The 17439-nt window shown below is 37.9% G+C and overlaps 1 protein-coding gene across 4 annotated transcripts in view; it reads right to left on the minus strand.

The window, feature by feature from the left end:
* Positions 1–17439, minus strand: part of SYNE2 (spectrin repeat containing nuclear envelope protein 2) — a gene marked incomplete at its 5' end in the record, with an annotated part of 272663 nt that overhangs the window by 220604 nt on the left and 34620 nt on the right. For all 4 annotated transcript variants that reach the window (XM_082648159.1, XM_082648158.1, XM_082648156.1 and 1 more), the window contains 4 exons: positions 6452–6589; positions 8674–8775; positions 10493–10593; positions 16414–16610. In XM_082648159.1, the coding sequence (XP_082504285.1) occupies positions 6452–6589; positions 8674–8775; positions 10493–10593; positions 16414–16610 (538 nt within the window). The remainder of the gene's footprint in view (positions 1–6451; positions 6590–8673; positions 8776–10492; positions 10594–16413; positions 16611–17439) is intronic.

Raw genomic sequence — 17439 nt, forward strand, 5'->3', positions numbered from 1 at the left:
TCCCTGACTTCAGACTATACTACAAAGCTACAGTAATCAAGACAATATGGTACTGGAAAAAAAACAGAATTATAGATCAATGGAACAAGATAGAAAGCCCAGAGATAAACCCACGCACCTACAGTCAACTAATAATCTATGACACAGTAGGCAAGGATATATAATGGAGAAAAGAAAGTCTCTTCAATAAGTGGTACTGGGAAAACTAGACAGCTACACGTAAAAGAATGAAATTAGAACACTCCCTAACACCATACACAAAAATAAACTCAAAATGGATTAGAGACCTAAATGTAAGACTGGACACTATAAAATTCTTAGAGGAAAACATAGGAAGAACACTCTTTGACATAAATCACAGCAAGATCTTCTTTGATCCACCTCCTAGAGTAATGGAAATAAAAACAAAAATGAACAAATGGGACCTAATGAAACTTCAAAGCTTTTGCACAGCAAAGGAAACCATAAACAAGACCAAAAGACAACCCTCAGAATGGGAGAAAATATTTGCAAACGAATCAAGAACAAAGGATTAATCTCCAAAATATATAAACAGCTCATGCAGCTCAATATTAAAAAAACAAACAACCCAATCCAAAAATGGGCAGAAGACCTAAATAGACATTTCTCCAAAGAAGACATACAGATGGCCAAGAAGCGCATGCAAAGCTGCTCAACATCACTAATTATTAGAGAAATGCAAATCAAAAGTACAATGAGGTATCACCTCACACCAGTTAGAATGGGTATCATCAGAAAATCTACAAACAACACATGCTGGAGAGGATGTGGAGAAAAGGAAACCCTCTTGCATTGTTGGTGGGAATGTAAATTGATGCAGCCACTATGGAGAACAGTATGGAGGTTCCTTAAAAAACTAAAAATAGAATCATCATATGACCCAGCAATCCCATTACTGGGCATATACCCGGAGAAAACCATAATTTAAAAAGACACATGCACCCCAATGTTCACTGCAGCACTATTTACAATAGCCAGGTCATGGAAGCAACCTAAATACCCATCGACAGATGAATGGATAAAGAAGATGTGGCACATATATACAAAGGAATATTACTCAACCATAAAAAGGAATGAAACTGGGTCATTTGTAGAGACGTGGATGGACCTAGAGACTGTCACACAGAGTGAAGTAAGTCAGAAAGAGAAAAACAAATATCATGTATTAGCACATATATGTGGAACCTAGAAAAATGGTACAGACGAACCGGTGTGCAGGGCAGAAATTGAGACACAGATGTAGGGAACAAACGTATGGACACCAAGGGGGGAACGCAGCAGGGGGTGGGGGGGTTGGCGTGATGAATTAGGAGATTGGGATTGACATGTATACACTGATGTGTATACAATGGATGACTAATAAGAACCTGCTGTATAAAAAAATAAATTCAAAATAAAAAAACACACACTCATTCATTCACTCATTGAGCAAATGTTTATGAATTGTGCTAAGAGCTGGGTATAAAGACACAGAAGCTTCTGGAGTAGAGGAAGGACATGTGGTGGTGGGGTGGTCACACACCACAGAGGGCTGTGCAGCGGTTAGATGCCAATTAGATGTACACGGGGGGCAACATGGAGGCACCTTATTTAAATATATGTGTTCAAAACTGAAAGTAAGGAGCAGAATAAAATACAATATCAATTCACACAACCTAAAAATACACGGACACATAAATACAATACTGCATTTTGCAAGGACACATAAAACAAAAAGATACACATTAAGCACAGCACAATGGCAGCCTAAGGAGAAAGAGGGATGGAAGGAGGGTATGGGGATAAAAGGAAGTAAATATAAAATTTAATAAAGGAATAAAAATAGGAGTATGGCCTTGCCCAGATCCATGTGTCATGAAGGCAAGAGTAAGTTTAACACAACCCTCCACATCTAAGGGCCAACCAGATAAATAATAGTCACAGCTCCTGCCTGAACCACCTAGTGGGGAAAGCAGACAAGGACATGGTTACAGTAAAGTGTGGTCAGCAATATAAGAGAGCCAGGGCTTCCCTGGTGGCGCAGTGGTTGGGAGTCTGCCTGCCGATGCAGGGGACACGGGTTCGTGCCCCGGTCCGGGAAGATCCCACATGCCGCGGAGCGGCTGGGCCCGTGAGCCGTGGCCGCTGAGCCTGCGCGTCCGGAGCCTGTGCTCCGCAACGGGAGAGGCCACAACAGTGGGAGGCCCGCGTGCTGCAAAAAAATAAGAGAGCCAGTGGGGATGACTCCACACTGATGATGAAAGTACGAGTTTTAAGTCTGTATTCTCTCTTACCATTATAGTTCTACTAGAGGAGTTGTCACTATTCTTAGAGTTAAATCACTTTTAGAGGAAAGAATAGGCAAAATTAGGTTATTTTTTAAGAATAGGTTTCTTTGATTCATTATTAATTCCTTGAAAAACATTCATTGGGTGCCCACTATATGCAGAGCAAAGTATCAAAAAAAGCCCCATTAAACCAACAACCCAAGTACAAAGATGTTAAATGAGGACAAAGCTAGCCTCCTTTAAGGCAGTCAAATGGAACTATTTATAAACCAGAAACATTAAGTATTACAGTTTTTGCATTTTGTTTTGCTTTTCTTAGCATTATTGAGGTATAACTGACAAATAAAATTGTAAGATATTTAAAGTGTACATCATGGTGATTTGATATACATTTACATCATAAAAGGAGTCTCACCATCTAGTTAATTAACACTTCCATCATTTCACATATTTATCTTTTTTGGGGGGGGCAAGTACATTTAAGTTTTACTCTCTAGAAAATTTCAATGATATAATACAGTGTTATCATAATAGTCACCATGTTTTACATTATATCCTCAGATCTTATTCATCTTATAGCTGAAAGTTTGTTCCCGTTAACCAACTTCCCCCTATTTTCCACACCCTCAGTCCCGGACAACCACTTTTCTACTCTGTTTCTACGAGTTTAACTTTGTTTTAAGATTCCACAAATAAGTGACACCATGTAGTATTTTGTTTTGCTTTAATTGCCTTGCAAGTTTATTTTCTCAAAAGGCGTAAGACAAAAGACAGCTCTACAATCCTAAATCATTAACTACATACCATTAAGCCTCCAGTCGGAAAAGAATGAAAAAATGTTTTCATTATTATGAATTTTAATATGAACAAGTTAGCATGTACTTTTATTATATATATCTGAATTATCTGTGAGTTTCCCAAAAAATAAACAAACAAAAAACCCAGAAAACCGGCAAACGACTGAGCAAAAGAGAAGCTAAGAACGATACCTCTAACTCAGCTGTTATTCTTTTCACAACTGAAAGCTGTATATGTTTTGCATGAAACCAAATGTGGGCTTTCTGACTGCGGGCTGTACTCTATGCAGCAGTAGGAAGAGGAAAGATAGAAGGCGGTGCTTACCTTTCATTCCTCTCTTTCCACTCTTAACATAGAAAACTAGTTCTACACTTTCTTTCTCAGTGTTCGAAATTACCTTTGAATTTGGATGAAAATTTATATAAGATCTTGTCAGGTCAAAATAACGTAATGTGGCTATTTCCTATTGCAGGCTTAAAATGAAATCATTTATTAAGATGCTTTGAGATATCTGAGCCCTCAACCAATTGAACCAGAATCTGTCTGGATGGTATTGACTGTTACACACCTGATGACTTTAAAATTAATAAGTTTCATTTTGCAACACCAAGAAAACGAGCAGCACTCTACCTACGGAACGGATTTTCAAACTACTATCAATTTGTAGCACTTAATCTTGCAAAATAGTTCTTTTAATGGTTTTTCTCATTATTTAGGGTGATTTTTCCAAACCACAGGCAGCAAAATTAGACCGCGTCTTTTTGGCCTGGAACAGTCTGAACTATACAGACAATATTTTCTTCCTCTCTTTCTGTTTTGTTGAGGATTCATAACAGAGAGTTCCTGCCCTTCACAGGGATCAGTTTTGTCAAACTGTGGTCAGAACAGGAGCTGAAATTGCAATGAGCACTGCCACTTGATGGGAAAATTTCTGAAGCTGCACTAGTTCTTCAAAAGTAGGGACTGAAAGGGTGGCTCTTTTAAGCCACTGTGCTAGTGTTTAACACACTATACAAATAGTATGATAAATATATTCTGAAAACAGGGTGTCGCTCTTGATGGCCAAGAAGCTTGAGCAAGAATTGACAAACTTTCCCAGGACCAAAGAGTATTTTTTTTTTTCTTGCGGTACACGGGCCTCTCACTGCTGCGGCCTCTCCCGTTGCGGAGCACAGGCTCGGGATGCGCAGGCTCAGCGGCCATGGCTCACAGGCCCAGCTGCTCCGCGGCATGTGGGATCTTCCCGGACCAGGGCATGAACCCATGTCCCCTGCATCGGCAGGCGGACTCTCAACCACTGCGCCACCAGGGAAGCCCCAAAGAGTATTTTTGACTTACAAACTATACAATCTCTGTTGTAACTCTGTAAATTCACTAAAAGTCATTTAATTAGCCATTTAAAATGAGCAAATTCTATGATATGTAAATTATACTTCAACAAAGATATTTAAAAAGAATGAAAGCAAAATAAAGACGTTTAGGCATCAAAGAAAACTAAGAGAATTTGCCATCCACAGATCTGCATTATAAGATAAGTTAAAGGACGTTTTTCAAGCTGAATGGAAATGAGTTCAGATGGAAACTCAAATCTCTAGGGAGGAATGAAGAACAATGGTAATGATAAATAGCTATATAGATATGAAAGACTAATTTTTCTCCTTAATTTCTTTAAAATACATGACCGTTTTGAACAAAAATGTATAACATGGTCTTGGGGACTTTAAAACATATGTTTGTGTCATATATATATTTATATATAAAGCAACTAAGCATAAAAAATGAGAGACTTGATTGCAAGACTTCCACATACTATAAGAAGTTGTACAATAACTTAGAAGTTGTAGAAGTTTAAGTAGACTATAAAAATTTTATAATGTGGGCTTCCCTGGTGGCGCAGTGGTTGAGAGTCCGCCTGCCGATGCAGGGAACGCAGGTTCGTGCACCGGTCTGGGAAGATCCCACATGCCACGGAGCGTCTGGGCCCGTGAGCCATGGCCGCTGAGCCTGTGCTTCTGGAGCCTGTGCTCCGCAACGGGAGAGGCCGCAACAGTGAGAGGCCCGTGTAATGCAAACAAATAAACAAAACAAAACAAAACAAAATTTATAATGTACATTGTAATCACAGTAAAAATTTGAAAGAGGTAGAGCCAAAAAGCCAATAGATAAATTAAAAGGGAATTCTAAAAATATTAACATAATCTAAAACAAGGCAGGAAAAGAAAGAATAGAGGTACAAAAAACAGAGGGAATAAACAGAAAAAAAGCATAAGATGGTAAATCCACATCGAACCATAACAATAATTACATTTAATATTAACTGTCTAAACCCTCGAGTGAAAAGGCAAAGATCGTCAGAGTGGATAATAAAGCAAGATCCAACCATATGCTATCTACAAGAGATGCACTTTAAATATAAAGACTCAAATAGGTTGAAAGTAAATGAAGGAAGAAGATGTGCCACACAGCCAGCACAGGAAGAATGCAATTATCATACTGATATAAGATCAAGTAGACATGAAGAAAAACAGTCTTCCCAGAGATAAATAGGAATATTTCATAATGGTAAAAGTGTTGATTCACAAAGACATAACAATCATAAATGTACACACCTAATAACAAAGTCTTAAAATACATGATACAAAATTTGACTAAATTAAAGGAAGGATTCCACAGATTTTAATAGGTCTCTCTCAGAAATTGATAGAATACCTAGACAAAATGTCAGTCAAGACAGAGATAATCTGAATGCTACCAACCACCTTGTCTTAATTGATATTTATAGAATACTATATCCAATAACTACAGAATACATGTTCCTTTCAAGTGCAAATAGTATATATATACGTATATATATATACACACACACACACACACACACACACACACACACACACACACACACACATTATCCTGGGCCATAACACAAGACTCAATAAATTTAAAACGACTGAAATCATACAGATATATTCAGACACACATACACACATTCATCATTACACATTCTCTCTGGGTTTGTCCCTACCCACTTCAAGCATCTATTGATAGTGATATATGACACTGGTCCAAAGCAGAGAGGAGGTTGCATGTCAATCAGAATATGGATAATCTACTATGGCAAACCAAGAATTGATGGCAAATATAAAAGCTCTGGATAAGCCTGCAATTTCTCTAAACAGAATGTTATAATTCCTATTTCAATATCAACCACTACCCAAATGAGATCATGGAGAAAATATAACGCTCTTCCAATTTTCTGATGAAGCATCTGCTCTGTCTTTTACAGAATCCCTCATGAAAGTCTAAAGTTCTCATCCAACAAACAAAGCTGCCCCGTGAAAATGTTCTAATCAACACAACGCAGTAACCTGGTAGTTGAGACCATCCCAGGCTTCTCTCAACTGTAACTGATCTTCATTCAGCTCATCTAGATTCTTTGTTATCGACAGGACATCCAGAAAGGGTTTTTTTTCTTCATTGAATGACTCCAAAAAGGACAGCAGGCTCTACAATTAGAAGGGTATTTTAAAGACTGAAATGTTTAAACCAGTTTATAAAATGTAATTTTGCTATTTGCAGGTCAATAGTTGTAGGTTATATTTAAACTTTTACTTAGATAAAGGTAAAATTCCCTGAATTCAGGATCCTCTCACCAATCCAGTTTCTTTCTTCAGTGCACCCTCGTGATCTGGGTGCCCTCATAGTGACATAGGTCACAGCTTGCGTCTCATGTCACTATGGTTGGATTTCTACTGGAATAGGGCAGCAAGGCCACCCAGCTCTAGAGGACAAATCATAATGCCCCATGGAAAATGTGAGTTTGTCCTCCCCAAATATGTGTTCACAACAAAATAAGAATGAGTAGAAGTGAGAATTATGTAACAGCAGTCATCATGTATAAATGGTTTTTGAAGTTTCCATAATTAACTAAGCTTGAGCCATTCTTCCCAAGTCATTTTATACAAACTTTAGAATATACTTTGTCTTTGCCCTCAAAAATTTAATAAATAAAGCTTTTCTTGGTTTGTATTTGTGTGAAATATTGGTGTTTGAGTCATCAATTCCATAACTGTTATTTAAGATTACCAATAATTATTGGCCGCATTTCTAAGTAAATTTTGTGAACAAACTAAGGGATAAGTAATTTGATTCTTTCTGAGAGTTAAAATAACTTCATAAAGCCTTTCATTTAAGAAACCTGTATCTGCGGTACATTAGTAAATGAAAGACAAGTGAGAGCAAGGCACTTCCTGTGGACGCTGAGCACCTTGTCAATGAAAACAATTTCAGGCCAGTGCTAAGAGGCAAAAAGCATAAGAAGCCTATGCAGTTCAGAAAAAAGGAAGATGAGCGTGTCTTCCTTCCCTGATGGCTCCAAACCTAAAAGAATGGTGTGGCGAGCAAGTCACACAATCCGCCGAATGTTAGTGTAGGAAACACTGGATTCATCCGACTCCCTCTCTTAACCGATGTGGGGGATGAAGGTCTAGAAGTGTTAAGTGCTGTGTAGGCCCAGGAGTGTATCTCCTCCTTATTCAGGGTGGAGACCAGGTGAGGGGCACAGTGTTGCACAGTCTGGGTTCTAAGAAAGAAGAATGTGGAGCCCTCACTTTGGCTCCTGATAGTATCTTTCAAAATGGTGTGGGGAATAACAGCTTACCCTGGAGAAGCATCAGGACTAAAGAGAGCTAGGGCTTTGAATCTAGACTTCATTCCAATCCCACCTCTACCTTTCAGTAGCTATATAACTTTAGATAAATCACTTAGTCCCTCTAAGTCTTGTTTGTCTTCATCTGTAAAACTAGAATAACCATGCCATACTCAGCAAGATGTTGTAACCTGGAAAACGCTTGTCAGCAGGTGCCTGATATATAGCAAATGTTCAATACATGGTGACAGTAAGTTGTCATTACTCCCAAAGGACATTTTGGTTGAAGCCCTGAACTGTAATTCTGGGATGGCTCCATTTCTGATTTCCTAATCGTTTTCCCTTCCATATTCATTCTGAAAAGCATGTTCTGCTCTAGACCTGGGATTGGAAAACGTGTACTATAAGATATGTAAGATAGCAAACATCTTGGGCTTTGTGGGCCATATGGTCTCTGCTGTAACTATTCAACAATGTGGTGGGAATGCAGCCACAAACAATACTTTAATGGGCATGGTTCACATATAATATATAATATATAATATAATATATAATACATAAGATAATGTATCCAATAACAATGTATTTACAAAAACAGATGCTGGGGCCCAGAGACCAGTTTGCCAGTCCCCACTCTAAAACCTTACTACCCAAAATTCTCTAAGGACCACCAGCAATCAGCACCATCTGGGAGCTGGTGGGAAATGCAGAATCTCAGGCCCCATCCCAGAACTACTGAGTTAGAATCCGTATTTTAACAAGATTCCCCAGGTGATTCCTATGCACATTAAAATTTGAGAAGCTCGGTCCTTCTAACTCAACACTAAAACTTGGAGTTAATTTAGTATTTAAACAATTAACTCTGAAAGTTTTTTTCTAAAAACATCCTACTCTTCCCCAAGAGTAAACTACAAATAAATTACTGTTTAAAGTCATACTTACTTCATACTTCTTACAGTAGGTCTCATTTTCTGAATCCGTTAGCATTTTCTGTAGCTTTTTCTCTTGCAGAGTTAACCAGACCTTAGCATCTTTCACCTTTCCCTGTAATTCACACACACACATTTAAAACTCTAGCCTAAATATACTTTGTGATTTTTTTAAACAATAAAATTAACAACTTCAAACATCAGTGAAATAGTGTAATCACTACACACCAATGACTCATTGTGCCAAAGAGGAATTTTGCCTGTTCATGTAACACCTTAAATTTTAAAATGGGTTGAAACTACCATCTGAATATAACATGCCAAAGAAACAGGGCAAGCAAGCCCCTATTTTTTTGGCTTACCCACTTTCATTATTCTTCAATTTTAGAGAACATTATTCTAAATTATTTATTTATAGTAGGCATTTCAGAATACTGCTTTCCAATAAATCTAAACATGGGTTAACAGATGTTTACATCTACTAAATATACTGACATCAGAAATACCTTGAACAATTTAAAGATCCTAAAAATAACACTACTAAAAGCTTTGGTTAAGCTATCCTATGGAATTGGGCAACAATTATTTCTTCTTTAGATTCCTGTTTAGGCGGTAAGCTTGCACACATTTGGAGGCAAATTTTACTGGTGGAGGATAAAGCAAAAGAAATTGCATCTTATTTCCATTCTCCTTTAACCTTCCTTTACTTTTTTCTTTCTATTAAGCAACAGTGCTTTCTATATATTTTTGCAACTGATTTCATGGACAGTTGAATTTTTAGTTTTATTTTTTGATAGGAAAATTAATTAGAAAAGAGGAGCTCCTCAGCAGGTCAGAAATAAGTGAAGTGCATTATAAGCCCGTGTCTCAGCTTGAGTCTCTCTTCCAGAGTCAGCAACAATCTGGCTTGGTGCCTCAAACATAACAGTTGGAAAAACATAGGCCTAAATTTTATGTCAAAGCAAATGTGATAATATGACTACATGTTTACATGTCTGAGGAAGTAGTTTAAATTTTAAAATAATATTCAAAAACATTTTACTAAACTCACAGCGCTCATTTATCTTTATAGATGCAGAAAAAATGTTTATTTTCAGCTCAGTGATTTTTAAGAAATTTCCACCCACAATATTTTGTGTAACTGACTGAAAGTCAAGGAAAAAACTGAATAAACAAATGGCAGTCTGATGGTAATTCAACAGTATCTCAACAAACAAGGATTAAGAGTGGAACACAATGCTTCTGTTTATATGGATTACATGATGCCATTTATACTAAAGAACAGGTAAAATGGAAATATGCTAAAATTAGAATGTGATGATGGTTGCACAACTATGTAAACATACTAAAAACCATTGATCGTAAATTTTAAATGATTTAATTTACAGTGTATGAATTGTATCTCAATAAAGCTGATAAAAATTACAATAGACAAAAATCCGATATCTCTAGACTTCTTTAAAAGCCTGCTAAACTTAATTTGTCCTATACAGTACGTATCTAAATGCTGTTTTAGATAATTCAACAAAGTTTAATGAACTACCACTTTTAACTTTAAAAAAACAAGCAAAACTAATCTATAGTGAAAGAAATTGGAATATTGGTTGCTTCAGGTGGAGGAGTACAGACAGAAGAGAGGCACAATGGAACAATCTGGGTAACAGAAATGTTTTGCATCATGATTAAAGTATGGTTATATGAGGTATGCATTTGCCAAAACTCATTGAACTGTATATTTAAGTTCTGTGTGCAAATTATGCCTCGATGCTAAAAATTAAACTATTAGTAGGGTACAAAAAGAATGAGCTTGATTTGTACTTATAAAGACATACCTGGGCTTTATCTCCAGTCCCAGGTGCAGCCTTTGAATACTGCAGAAACTGTGCCACATAGGTCATGATTGACTTTTCATCAGGATTAACAACATCCACATCTGCAAGATATGCCACACTATCAATCAGCTATAGGTGTGATTTACTATAATTAATACTCAAGAACAGTATTGAAATGAACTTGAAATGAACCAAAGTAGTCGACCAGCCAAGCAATCCCTGCTCACTCACCCTTGCACCAAGGTTATGCAGTGGTTAAGAGCTTAGATCTAGAGTGAAATGGAGCTGGGTTGAATCCTGGCAGGAGTATTGCACAGCCTCAGTTTCCTAATAATAAAATGTCACTGTACATGTTGTATGTATGAGGCCATAAGTAGTCAGGGAGGGTGGATAAGAGAAAGGTAAGCCTTCCCCTTTCTGGTGACACAGTGCAGAAAGTCCTCCAGGAATGCAGAAACATAGAGCAACTGGAATTCACTCCTGACACATTGGTCTCAGCATTTGTGCAGTAAAGCATTTCCAAAAGTATATGTTGTATAGAAGATTTGTTCAAGACATCCACAAGATTTTATTCATTCATTTGTGGAGCAAATACATTTACTGAGAGCCTTCTATGGACCAATCTTTGTTTTGCATTAAAAGAGCCCATGGTGAAATAAATTTGGAAAATGCTGATTTAAACAAAGTTAAAAATATTATAAATTCATTAAGTACAGGACTTCTCCAGGCATATAATAAATTAAGTAGATCACAAAGAAGAGATTACAGACAAAATGAACACATAATTTGGGGATGTCTTTTGCTACGACACCAAAACAACCAATGACGATATTGACAAGGAAATCTGTGTTTATTTATTAATTCTGTTAAATTCAATTCAACACATATTTATAGAGAGCCAACAAATGCAGGTCACAAGCAGGATATGTAAGACTCAGTCCTTGCCCTTACGGGCTTATGTTTCATCCCTTCATTCAGCAAGTAGATGCTAGATCCTTGAGTAGATGCTAGATGCCTTAAGACATTATCTGCCCCTTGAGGAGCTTGCAGTTAGGAGAAAAACAAATAAACAAATACAACACACTACGCGTGCTTTAGCAAGCATGTTTGCTGGGCCCAGTGAGTGCTCTAAGTCAGTTGAGGGAGGAATTGAATCTAATCTATAACCAAATGATAAAATCCAAGGCAGTAAGCACATTAAACACATCAATAAAGAGGTGGGAGTAGGGATTTAATAAAGAAAGGATCCCTAAGAGTTAAGTTATTCTATCTTTTATTGAAAAAAGTATAAATATCAAGAGATACATAAAATGATACTGGCTGGATACCTCTCTTTTAAATTTTCTCATTGTATATGAGGCTATGCATAATGATTAAATGTGTTAACAAAACTGTGTCAAAAGATAATTCCCTTATTCAAGTATGACTGCGGTATTTGGTTTGCATAAATAATCATGATGGGGATTTCCCTGGTGGTCCAGTGGTTAAGAATACGCCTTCCAATGCAGGGGACGCAGGTTCAATCCCCAATCGGTGAACTAAGATCCCACATGCCTCAGGGCAACTGAGCCCGTGCGCCCCACAACTACTGAGCCTGCATGCTCCAGAGCCTGCTCACCGCAAAAGCCCGCACACTGCTTTAAAAGATCCTGCATGCCACAATGAAGATGCCGCGTGCTGCAACTAAGACCTGACGCTGCCAAATTAATTAATTGAAAAAATAAAAACTAAAAAAAAGGTCCCCCCTCTCTTTAAAAGAAAAAATCATCATGTATTTCATGTTTTTGAGCTATTATTTTAGCTATGTAAAATGAATTATGGGCAATCATTTGTAAAGTGGAAATTTGTTTTCATTAAATTGTCTGTTCCACTAGTTGCCTAGTTATTTTCACATACTAAAATAGAGAAAATAGTTTACAATAATAATAAAGACTTGGTGAATCACAATGAAAGAAGTATCAAAAGAAATCACAGAAATAGGGAATAGAGCAAGCATGGGGGGAAATGAAGAAATTTTGAAAAGATAATGAAAAGACAAAAAGGTTCTTTCCTTTTTGGACAAAAAAAGTGGGGGGTAAGGAGGGAGAAAAAACAAAGAGATGGGGGAAAGTTAAACAAGCAGAATTATTAACAAGCAACATGAAGCCAAACTAATGACAAACCTGATATACGAAACATGGAATCAATAGGCTAACTGTGCACTTGGGAATATCACATAATTAACTCTTATAAAAACAACTGAGGTCCAAAAAGGCTAGAAACCAGTAGCAACAAGCACACCTAGCACCCAGATCTTGGTTTCTAATACCATTCTCCAGTAAAAGGAACCAGGGCTCTTGGAGGAATGGTTGATCCAAGACTACAGTAGGAAGTATACAAGATGAGCCTGGAGCATCTTGTAGTGCCAAAACAAACAAGCCAGCCCCACACTGAGGATATGTCAAAGGAGCACAGGAGCCGACTAAAACAGCTCTCAATAGCCAAAACTCGGAGGTATAAAAAAGATTTTTTTTAATTTGAGCAATAAAATAAACAAAGTAGCATTGGATTATAACCCAAAGTATAAAAAAAAAATCCATGAATCTACACTGATACAAATAAACAGTTGGATAAGTAAATAAATGGAGGAGAATAGACAAATCTCCTGTGCAGAATTCCAAAAATTTATATAGCTAACCTGCCCTCAAGGAGAGTGAGCGTAACTCTCCTAAGTGTGGGCTGTGCATAGTGACTTCCCTCCAAAGAGTACGGTATGGAAAGGGGGGAAACAAAGAGTAACTTCACAGTGGGGAAACCTGACAAACACTATCTCAGCCAGGCGATCAACGTCAACATCAACAGTGATGTCAAGTCGGCATTAAGAGAAAAAGCATAACACAAATTCCAGCATCTACAAAATACCTGACCAGTAATCCTCAAAACTGTCAAGCCATCAAAAACAAAAAAAAATGGTCTGAGAAATTGTCACAGTCAAGAGGAGCCCAAGGAGACATGATGACTAGATGTAATGTATCCTGGATGGGATCCTGAAGAGAAAAGGGGCATAGGGGAAAACAAAGAAAATGTGAATAGAGTATTGCCTTTATTATAGCAATACTGGTTCATTAATATAAGATGCATTAATGTAAGATGCTAACAATAAGGAAAATTGGGTGTGGGGTATATGGGAACCTACTGTACTGTCTTCCCAATTATCCTATAAATCTAAAACTGTCCTAAAAAATAAAGTATATCTAAAAATTTTGTTATTATTTTTAACAATAAATGCTGCAACATGGATGAACTTTGAACATTCTGCTAATTTAAAGAAGCCAGGGACTTCGCTGGTGGCACAGTGGTTAAGAATCCACCTGCCATTGCAGGGGACATGGGATCGAACCCTGGTCTGGGAAGATCCCACATGCTGTGGAACAACTAAGCCCGTGCGCCACAACTACTGAGCCCGCGTGCCACAACTACTGAAGCCCGCATGCCTAGATCCCGTGCTCTGCAACAAAGAGAAGTAACCGCACTGGGAAGCCCGCGCACCGCAACGAAGAGCAGCCCCTGCTCACGCAACTAGGGAAAGCCCGCGTGCAGCAACAAAGACCCAACTCAGCCAAAAGTAAATAAATAAATTTATTTAAAAAAAAAAAAAACCCACTCACAAAAGACCACATATTGTTTGATTCCGTTCATGTTAAATTTCCAGAATTGGCAAATCTATAGAGACAGAAAGTAGATTAGTGGTTGCCTAGGGCTGTGGAGGGGGATGGGGGATGGGGGAAATGGGGAGGGACTGATAATGGGCTCGGGGTTTGTTCTGGGGGGTCATGAAAATGTTCTAAATTTGATTATGATGATGGTGGCAAAATTCTGTGAATATACTAAAAACCATTCAATTGTACAGTTAAATAGGTAAACTGTATGGTATGTGAATTATATCTCAATACAGCTATTTAAAACCAGAAAGGTTAAGTGACAAAGCGACAGTCAATCAGTCAGTGGTGTGCTCACACCAGCTTGAGAGAGCTGACTGTTTAACAACTGACTTATGAAATTGATGAAAATTTAACATAGTCAGCATTAAAAGTTAAATTCTGGGGCTTCCCTGGTGGCACAGTGGTTGAGAGTCCGCCTGCTGATGCAGGGGACACAGGTTCATACCCTGGTCCGGGAAGATTCCACATGCCGCGGAGCGGCTGGGCCCGTGAGCCATGCTGCTGAGCCTGCGCGTCCGGAGCCTGTGCTCCGCAACAGGAGAGGCCGCAACAGTGAGAGGCCCACGTACCGCAAAAAAAAAAAAAAAAAGTAAATTCTATAAATGCACAATTACATAAATTATATTAAAACAAAGGTAATAAATACTTAAAACTCATCACTTCCCAAGTATTTCACTGCATTTTACTACTATCCACACCTCTAAGGTTATGTCTATTGTATCTGTATGATAGAAATAATACATAATGGTGTGCTACTGTGCATATTTTCCCAATGTATTCAGTGACTTGACACTGGTGGCAAGATTTATACCACAGAAAATCAGCAGATGAGGGCTTGATTTGCTGTTTTGTTGAGTGCCAAGAAAAGGATGGAGATATTGTTAACAATGCAGGTTAATCTTAAAAGTGTGTCCTGTCTATAGCTGTCAAATTGTGAGTGGAACAAAAATCGAATTCTTCCAGTATTCTCCCAGCAAAGAAGTCGTTCACATCACAGAAGAACAAGTGCAGCTCTGACATACCTCTTTGCTGTTACACTTATTCATTAATGCAAAGGAAGTTATCCACCAACACGCATGTCAGAACTGCACTGGTTCAGCAACTGCAACCTTAAGTTGGCTACAGATTGATACAAGAGTTTGGCAAAAATCAACGAAAGCATTTGGGGGCTATACGGAAGTTATAATAAAGTGTATCATATATTTTATTATTATTTGTAAACTGTGTGCTGCACATCATTTATGTTTGTAAAATTTATAATAGACATGTATATGTACACACACACACTGTTTCAGAGAGCCTAACATTAAACATTGACCTACACACCCCTGTTGTAGAGCTGAGACTAGAATTTGTATCTCTTGACCTGTTAGTTCATTATAACTTTCACTAATCCAACATGCCTTTTTTATGACCTTACTGGGTTTTGGGGGTTTTTTTTAACAAGTTTTGGGTAAATTATGAAACAACACAATCCAAAGTAAAGTTCTTTTCCAGAAGAATTGAATTATTTAAATCTTAATTTTATGAAGTTAAAGTATAACCTGATAATTATCTCTTTGAATATAGCCAGTATTTAGGATTTCGCTAATGTTGTTAACAATCCAACAAAATTATTATTATTTTGGCCACTTCGTGCGGCATGCGGTGTGCAGCATGTGGGATCTTAGTTCCCCAACAAGGGATCAAACCTGCACCCACTGGAAGTGCACAATCTTAACCACTGGACCACCAGGGAAGTCCCTAACAATCCAACAAAACTGATTTAGCACAATCAATCGTAAAGCTGAGCCAGTCATAGAGAGAGAAACAGAAAAAGCAGTTTCTGTCCTCACAGAGGCTCAGCTTTAACTAGGGGGAGGGAATAGGAAAGGGGACATAGATAAACCACTCAAAGAAATATCTTACTTGAGATATTTTAGAAAAGAATAATAGAATCAAGGAGGACGAAATATAGAACACAATAAAAGAAAATTAAGACAAAGACTCAAAATTATTCCCCAAAACAGCATCGTTTGGTTGCAGCTGTGACATCCTCCCTGTAATTACTGAGGTTAACTCACTGGCAGGAATTCTTAATTTCATGAAACTTAATAAAGGGTTTAAAGTTAAACCCTTCAGGACTAAAATATAATGCTGTTATGTTTGCTCATACGTGGGTACTGTTTTCAAATCCACTTCACACTGGACATTGCTTTACAAAGAAAGAAGCTTCTTTACCTTCTGGTTCCAGCATTTTGGGGATTTTTAATTCTCTTTCTGCAATTCTGAAGGCCTCTTTCAGATTGTCTCTGTTGGATCTATGCTTCACACTCTTCATGTCGATCAGGTCTGGTCGCAAGCCATGAATGACAGCCAAAAAAGCCATCCCATTTCTCCAGCTTGCCTTAAAATCTGTCACACTGACAGACTCAAACCTATGACAAAAGAATAAAAACACGATAAACACTATCTAAAAGACTATATCAGAGCACCTCCACTCTATTCATCAGGAATTAAAACGAATTTCTGCCAATCACATAAATCGAATCAATCCTTCTAGGAAAATATTTTATTTGAACCATGGGGTCAAATTAAAGTAAAATGCCAAGTGTGGTGAGGCTCACGACGCTCCGGGGCACTGCTCCGTGGCCCCGGCAGCAGCAGCGTCACGTGGCTGTAGGTGCTCGAAATGTAAATTCTCAGGCCCAACCCCAGGTCCACTGAATCACGCTCTGGAAATGCACCTGAAATCTGTCTTACGAGCCCTTCACGTGACAATTCTCACTCGAGTTTAATGCTCTTCATTCAGCAATCCGTTGGCTCAAGACTAAGCTGGGCCTCTACAAATTGTTAAATTCCTTTCACTAGAGGGACTAATTTTATTTCTCACTGGAAACAATTAAATGATACATTGTGCCAAGTCAGTGGCCAATAGCTCATTGGATAGATAGACCTTGTCACTCCTCTGCTTAGAACCGGCCATCAGGAATGAATGCATAAACAAAATGTGGTGTGTTCATACAATAAAATATCATTCAGCCCTAAAAAGTAAGGAAATTCTGAGATATGCTACAACAAGGATGAAACTTAAAGATATTATGCTGAATGAAATGAGCCAGTCACAAATGAACAAATGTTAAATGATTACACTCTCTCAAGGTACCAAACAGAGTGAAATTCACTGATAAAGAAAGTAGACCTCTGGTGGCCAGGGGAAGGCTGAGGGGAAGGAGGAACAGGGAGGGGAGATGTTAAACAGATACA

Source organism: Grampus griseus, assembly GCF_964374135.1.
Source record: "Grampus griseus genome assembly, chromosome: 2".
NCBI classification, from domain to species: domain Eukaryota; kingdom Metazoa; phylum Chordata; class Mammalia; order Artiodactyla; family Delphinidae; genus Grampus; species Grampus griseus.